General features: G+C 36.3%; 1 protein-coding gene across 1 annotated transcript in view; it reads right to left on the bottom strand.

The window, feature by feature from the left end:
- Positions 1–688: 688 nt before the first annotated feature.
- The window catches only part of LOC111872676 (delta(24)-sterol reductase), a 26,308-nt gene continuing 18,878 nt past the window's right edge, over positions 689–8,118 (bottom strand). The window contains exons 9-10 of the mRNA XM_023866781.2: positions 5,697–5,884; positions 689–1,971 (exon numbers count right to left, since the gene is read on the bottom strand). Of these exons, the coding sequence (XP_023722549.1) occupies positions 1,815–1,971; positions 5,697–5,884 (345 nt within the window). The 3' untranslated portion in view covers positions 689–1,814. The remainder of the gene's footprint in view (positions 1,972–5,696; positions 5,885–8,118) is intronic.

The raw sequence follows: 8,118 nt of genomic DNA on the forward strand, positions 1-8,118 counted from the left end.
CTTTCTTTCATTCTCATGGTTTACCCCATGCAACTGAATAGAGAAAACAACTAAGAATAGTAGCTTTAATATTTTAAGACTCATATGAGCAGTAAGCAGTAAAAAGTAAGTTTTACACTAGTTTTTCCAGTATTTTATATCAGTTTCACAATCATAAGTTAGTCATTAAATGATAACATCAGACAAGAAAATGATCCAAGACCCAAAATTAGTTTTTCTTTTTACCAACAACAAGAGCAAGCTGCAGTAATTAGGAGTGGGGGATATTATTTCAGGCACACTTAAAATCAAGTAAAATTGTAATTATTCATCCTGTTGTATTAATATATTTATTATTTGTATACATGTATTTCTGTCTCAACTTATTATCTTGTCCTACTTCTCCTTAACTACATGTTTCAGCCATACACAGCCATCATCAGGTGTTACCTATCTTGCCAAAAATGTTTCATTGTGTGCTAATGTTACATACTGCATGTGAATGAGATGCTGTTATTAATTTGTGGGAACATCCCACATACTATCACGCTGTTTCGCCGATCAACAGACAACACTCACTCCTAAGTCAATAGCACATTGCTGCACATTGCTGTCAGCTCTCATATTTATACAGCACCCGCTGTCCAGCTCACTTTTCACCATCATGCACACTAACCAATCACATTGCTTCCAATGCTTGCATTCATACAGCACTCGCTGTCTAGGCCACATTCAGATCATTACATGTGCTAGCCAATCAGCGCTCACAATCGCAACTGCAAGTTTCGCTCCTCCATCAAGCATGGTATAAAACGTGGAGCCCAAAGCTCGCAATCATCAGTGACCACATCAGCTAGTCAGCCATCACACTTAGTCCAGAGCGATTGGTCTTCGGAGTCATCAGCTCTTCACTGCACCAGTGACAGCTGCCTCGGCTCTCCGGTGGCCATGCCCAACACACCGGGCAACTGGCGCAGCTGCCGCCACTCCAGCGACCACACTCCGCGACCAGACATCTTCCAGCAACCACGCTCTGCGACTAGGCAACTTCCAGCAACTGCCGCACTGTGACCAGGCAACTTCCGGCAACTGCCGCACTACAACCAGGCAACTAACTCGGCTGCCGCAACATCAGCCAACACGCCGTAGCCAACATCTATTTCCACCAGTGCACACAGCCCTACTTCACCAGCCAGACAGACCACCCAAACGGCTGTAAAACTCTATCTACCGCAACGCCTGCAATACATGCATGCAACAACAGAAAAGGTATTGGAAGAAGTGTTTCTTTGTGGTTCACATATAGCCAATGCTGTACAATGGATGTATTTTCTATGGGTCTGCTCCGAGACTATATAAGTAGTGCAGAACAGAATGGGAACAAGAATGAGAATGGTGCGAGTCCTTGGCAGTCAAGGAAGAAGAGTTCAGCTGAAGATCGACTGTGAGTTATTGTAAATGATTGTGATTATGACTGATTGTAAAATAAGGTGTTAATAAATCCAATCATTCAATCCAAAACCCGTTATTGACAGTCATGCAAACCCCCTAATACATGACAATATTTTTGAATGAATAAGTGGCAACAACAACAAAAATTACATTATGATATTTTAACTTCCATGTACAGCCGAAACATGTGGTGATACAGGAGTAGGACAAGATAACAAGTTGCATCTGAGACGGAAGTACATGTATACAAATAATAAATTAAAATCTTCTATTTTCTTAAATTTGAAAAGGCCAATGTACATAGGAAAATGACAAAAGTAACTATGGTAATATTGCTCTTATTTCAAATGGACCTGAACCATATATAATTTGTCTTTATCATATCAGTGTGATCTTGCTTGTTTGCTGACTTTATCATAAACATCAGGAAAAGCTTTCTTGCACTCCAGCTGGTCTCGCATTTTGTCATAGAGCCTGTGGTCAAACATCTGACGGAATTCTTCCTTGGTTCTGTATGAGTCTGCATACAACATCTGAAAACTGAAATTGAAAGATTGAAATTATTTATAGAACTCAGTTTTCCTGTAATTCAATCCTACCAACCATCACCTGTCCAATTAGGATGGGCATACCTGATAAAAATATTGATTAGAATTTTAACTTCACAGACATAAGACACTTGAATAATCTTTATGTCAATGAACTTGGTCATTTCTACAAACATCAGTCTCAGCATGTGATATAACTATATAATTAATTGGAAATCAGAGTGTAATGAAGACAGAGGCTAACTAATTAACTTTCCTTGCAAACATGTTAGCATAAGCTCGAATAAGACTACAAATGCATCAACGTAATCACAGCCAGATCATGGAAGGACATGATTCAGGACACAACGTAATTTAACGAGATAATACAAGAAAACGTCAAAATACTTAGCTTCGTAGCCATCCTAAAAAGAAAAAAATTAAAAGAACTTAGGAACGAAACACGATCAAACATCAACATATTATAGATAACATAAGCAGGGACAGTTGTATCATATATACAGCAATTAGGATCAAGATAACAACAATAAGCTAAAATGCAGTCACATTGACAGTGGAAAGCCTGGCATGACCAACAGAAGAAACCTATACATAATTCCAATTTTATTTAAACTAAGGGGGAATGAACTGCTAAGAATATTTAGAATATAGTATTTCCATGGGCTCTATTTTATAACATTTTAACCTATTAATAAAAAAGTAAAGTATAGCTATCCCTGTATTAGGCCGTGGAGGCCCATAGGTTTGTGAGACGTTGAGGGTCCCACATTATCTAGACCAGTGATGGGTACAATTTTTTAGGAGGGGGCCAAATAAAAAAGAAAAAACTTTAGGCAGGCCAATATAATTTAATAAAAACGAGGAGGCTCCGTTGCCAGTTTTACTCTTCGCTACAAAAATGCCAGCAGCCAGTGCCTCACTCTCAAATGTTAACATAGCATTCCAATACCATAGTGGATAAGTAAATAAATTAATCTGTGGTCACTAGGCTAAACATAAAAGGAAGGAAAGAAAATAATCCAGAATTATTTATTTTCCTTAATTCTTCTTCTTTTCATTCGTCAGATTAGGAATCATTTCGCAGGCCGGACAGAACCTATCAGGGGGCCGCGTNCAAGTTTTAAATACTTGTTTAATACATTTTAAAGCAGCATAAAAACACAACCACTTAATGTGTACATATAAAGGTGGCTAATGAAAGGGAAAGAAGCAAACTATATTTCTTTGATTTATTCTGACACAAAATGATTAGCACAATACATGGATCCATATAAGAAGCAAAATTCAATAGTATAAGGTTTGTTTATGTATCGCCTGATGGTGGCTACATGAGCCGAAGCATGTTGCAACACTGTACGACCAATAAACTCAGTTATGAACAGTGAAAGGTGAGCGAGTTGCTTAGTTTAGTGTTTGACAGGAAAAATAAAACTCATATATAGTATTCATTTTCATTTAATTACTTTCTTCTCTCTCCTTTCTTTTGTATTATATGATTTAGGAAATAGTTTGTGATTATAAATCTCTATCTCAAAGCTCATATTCTTTATATAGCATCCTGCCTTTTAATTTTATGTCAAATACCATACATAGAATACTGTTATTTTTGTGACCAATGGTATGTTAATTTGGAAGGTGAAAAATATTGGAACAATAAAACTGACAGTGATGCAATGATGATACACACAGTATTTTATTCATATGTGGAAATCAGGGGCATATACTAGTTATAACACATGATCAATCCCTTGTGAAGTGTTGTGTTGCAAACAAGATGGTGGCAAGCCTCTGAATTCCAGACACACTGAATACAAAGCAAGGGATTACAACTTTTTCTTGAACCACACAATAGCTCTGTCAAGAACCAATGAACAGATCATGCTGATATCTTATATTTTGGGCTTGTTGCAATTTTTGCCAAAATTGGGAGAAAATAAGGGATATTTTACATCAAGACCTACGCTCATTTCTCCACTCATCTCAAATGCAACTCTTTAAATATTTATCAGAGCATAAAACGTTTTGAAAAAACACTGTAGAGAAAAATTAAACCTGCATTTTATGACAAACATAATTGTTTCCATTAGTTTTACATCTGTCTAGCTAATTAAACAAAGACACAAATGTCCCAGAATTGTTACTCAATGTGTAACTTTTAAAATGTCTACTGGACAAACAACATTTTGGTCTTCTGAACACCTGAAAATTACTAAACCTCTTATTCTTGACAAATCGGAAATGAAACTTCTTCTGTCTGAATTCATTAGTGTACATGTATGTACATATTCATATAATTTACACATAATTATCATTTTGTTACAAGCATCACTTTGTTTTAATTTAAATCTTACATATCTACTTTACTTTCTTTTTGACACATTCACATTGCAAAGTTGCAAAAGTGCACCCACCTCCTTCTCCATGATTCATCAGTTTGTCTGTCCACTGGCATTTAAAATCTAATGGATAAACATGTTTTCATTTATGTAAGATTTGAGGCTTTCATGGCGGTGACTATGAAGAAAGCAGTCTTCTGGGATTTGGCACCGTGTATATCACGGTGCCAAATCCCAAAAGACTGCTTTCTTCATGTTTTCATTTAATTTTATTTTGAGATGTTTTACTGCAGTTTGTTGGTACATTAAGATTTAGGTTGAAACTGAGTGCAAATAGTAGATGTTTTATGCATAAACCTCTATGTTCTTTTGGAGGCACCTCAAGTGTTACTTGTTAAAATTTTACCAAAATGAAAAAGGTTTAGAACAAAAGTTGTAAAGAAAAACAGAACATGGATTGTATGCCCAATACACATTTTCTACAAATTTTATGGTTTTAGAGATCACTAACAAAAGGAACAAACATTCCAGAATTGTCTTCTAACCGATTCATGTTTATCATTTTGCAAAGATCATTCAGGTAATTATAAACATTATCAGTTTAGACAGTTAAAATGTGTGCATGTCCAAAAACAGAGTTAATCCAGTTGTGCACTATCTGTCCAGTCAACCACTGTATCTTACTGTAATTTGAGTCAGAAAAAATTCTTGTATACTCATGGTCTCTTTCCTACAAGTAGCAGCAGGTTGATAAGGACTTGGAATAGATATACAGTTCTTTAAAACTTGCCACTTTTCCAAAAAAAAATAAGTTCCACTTCCAAATGGTATTTTTTCAGTTCTGGTTTGACACATAGCACATCTAAACAATTCACTTATTTGTCATGACAACACATATCAAAACATAACCTGAAACATAAATAACACACAAGCACAGCACTATTATCCAATCTCTCTCTCCTTCTCCTCCTCCTTCTTCTTCTTCTCCTTCTCCTCCTCCTCCTCCTTCTTCTTCTTCTTCTTCTTCTCACTGGCCACTCAGCTTCAGTTCATTTCAGTGACTCTAAGACTGGGTCTTTTTTTAATAAAAAGATGGTAATAAACATGTCAGAAACCCATATTCTGACCAGAAACAAGCATGTACAGTGCTTTGTTATGTCCAGAGTGAGGAGATGGACTTTTCTGATCCATGCAAAATGAAACTATGTAACACTAATTTCAGCAAAAGAAAAGCATGCATTTGTGAACACTGCTTTTGAAACTAAGTCAGTGAGAATAACAGAGGAATAATTAAAGCAGAATAAAATACTTAAGCCATCTCTGATTATTTAGATCCTTTTGAATATACATCAATGGCAGAGATAAAAACTGTGTTACTCACCCACCAACTTTGGCAACAAGATCTTCAAGATTTCTTGTTGTGTTGACTGCATGATATTTTGTACCCTCTGGTACTTTTGGTACTCCATACACTCCTATATCAACATAAAGTTCTTCTCTCTCTCCAACTGGATGGACCATTCCAGGATCATTCGGCAAGTTAAAAGGACACAACCATACAGGATACACCTTAACATAAATAAATTGTATATATTATGCTCTACTCCAACTTGTCATATTCACTTAACTTTAAATCAAATGACATAATAAAAAGAGATTCTAGTAATTCACTACTGAATCGGGTTCGCTGTTCGTTATTTAGCCTCAGCACAGACAACACAGAAGACAGTTATGTGATAGGTACCACTGTTGCCTGACGCCGTGTTTACAGGTGTTGCTAGTAATGCTGTCGGGAGTTGTTTATGGCTGGGTAGTAACCACTGTATTCCTTGTTACGTCGCCGCAGCAGTGGTTGCCTGGCGCAGCTGCTCCAGTGCCATATCACGGCTGGGGGTTACCAAGCGTTACGTATTGGTGGAAGGAGTGGGGGTATCTGACGTCACTCGAGGAAACGCAGAATTCACATGACCCCCACTTCCCATTGCACTATCCACGTCACAATATTTACAGGAAAAACTATAGCATTTATTTACCTAAATTTCTGTTAAATTTATATTAATTAGTTACTATATTTTCCCTGTTAATGCACTCAAGCAAAATAATTTCATAAAATTCTTGATATGAATCAGTTATGAAGGTTATAAACTCATTGCTTCCCAAAAATTAATCCTCCTGGTGAAATTAAGATTATTCACTCACTCACATATACTGTCCTATTGTCATAATTGCCCAGCCAAGACCACTTGCTCATCAAGGATGGCACCTTGGTGGAATATAAAGCTGAGTGGGCTAAGAGCCAAAACAAGAAGGCTATTCAGTATAGCAAAAAGGACAGGGCAATGGGATACCTATAAGGAAACGCTTACCTGTTATAACAAAGAAATAAGAAAAGCCAAACAATCCTCAAGGAGGTACTGCCTGGAGATCAATGATATATCAGACAGTTCCAAACTTATAAGGATCATGGCAAAACAGGCGACCAATAAGGTTGGCACTATTAAGCCACCTAACGGTCAGTTTACTCAAACAAGAAAAGATACACTGAAAGAGTTGTTCAGGGTATATATATATTACCGGGTCATGCTTCCAAAAAGAAGTTTATTCCCACAGTATTAAGATGTGATAAGAAAACAGTCCACATTAATACAGCAGCTGAGTCTTTTAACACATTCTTCATAGACTCAGTAGTTCAGATAATTAGTCAGCTTCCTAACAATGAAGCTGCACATCCCACAATTAGATGTAGCCTTTTTGGCAGCTATCCAGATGTAGTTAATGTTCCCATTACTTCAGCGGAAGTCTTAAGCCCAATTTTTTCATTAAAGAACAAGACCTCTAGTGAATGCGATGGGTTGTCTAATAAAATTATCAAGTTACGTGGGGTGTAGATAGTTAAGCCCCTTACTCACATCTACAATCTTTCCTTAACAACAGGTATATACTCAGACAGACTAAAATACGCTAACATTGTACCATGCTTTAAAAAAGGTGATACATCTGAAATATCTAATTATAGGCCTATTTCTTTATTGACAGGTTTTTCTAAATTATTTGAAATATTAGTCTTTAATAGGCTAAAACTACATTTGACAAACAATAATATTATTGTGGATGGGCAATTTGGATTCAGAAATGGTAATCTACACAAAATGCTATCTTCAAANCTCTTTCTAGATGGGCAACCTGCAGACATGGTGTTCCCCAGGGTTCTGTCTTGGGACCATTACTATTTAATGTTTACATTAACGACCTACCAAGTACACTAGATGGTTTGGCTCATAACATTCTTTACGTGGATGATACCTCCATTATTGTTTCCTCAAAAGACATCTCAACATTGAATCATAAAATAAATCAAATAATGAATCATATCTCTGAATGGTTTCAAAATAATCAATTAGTCCTTAATCTAAAGAAGACGCATGTAATTAAATTTACTACGCCTATGACCATGGACTATCCATTACATGTGGAATATAACGATCAAGTTCTTAATATTGATGAAAGTGTTAATTTCTTGGGTGTGTGCCTTGATAATCATCTCAAGTGGAAACAATATTCTGATAATTTAACAAAAAAATTAAGTACTGCAATTTTCATGCTTAGAAAATTGCAGCCTACGGTGAGTGGACAAGTTTTACGTATGGTTTACTTTTCTCATGTGCAGGCTCAACTTAATTACGGTATCATTTTTTGGGGCTCTTCTTCATTAATGAAAAGTATATTTACTGTACAAAAAAGAGCATTAAGAGTCTTGTTAAGATTAGGGCCAAGGAGTTCATGTAGGGAAGGCTTTAAGACAA

Source organism: Cryptotermes secundus, unplaced genomic scaffold (assembly GCF_002891405.2).
Source record: "Cryptotermes secundus unplaced genomic scaffold, Csec_1.0 scaffold102, whole genome shotgun sequence".
NCBI classification, from domain to species: domain Eukaryota; kingdom Metazoa; phylum Arthropoda; class Insecta; order Blattodea; family Kalotermitidae; genus Cryptotermes; species Cryptotermes secundus.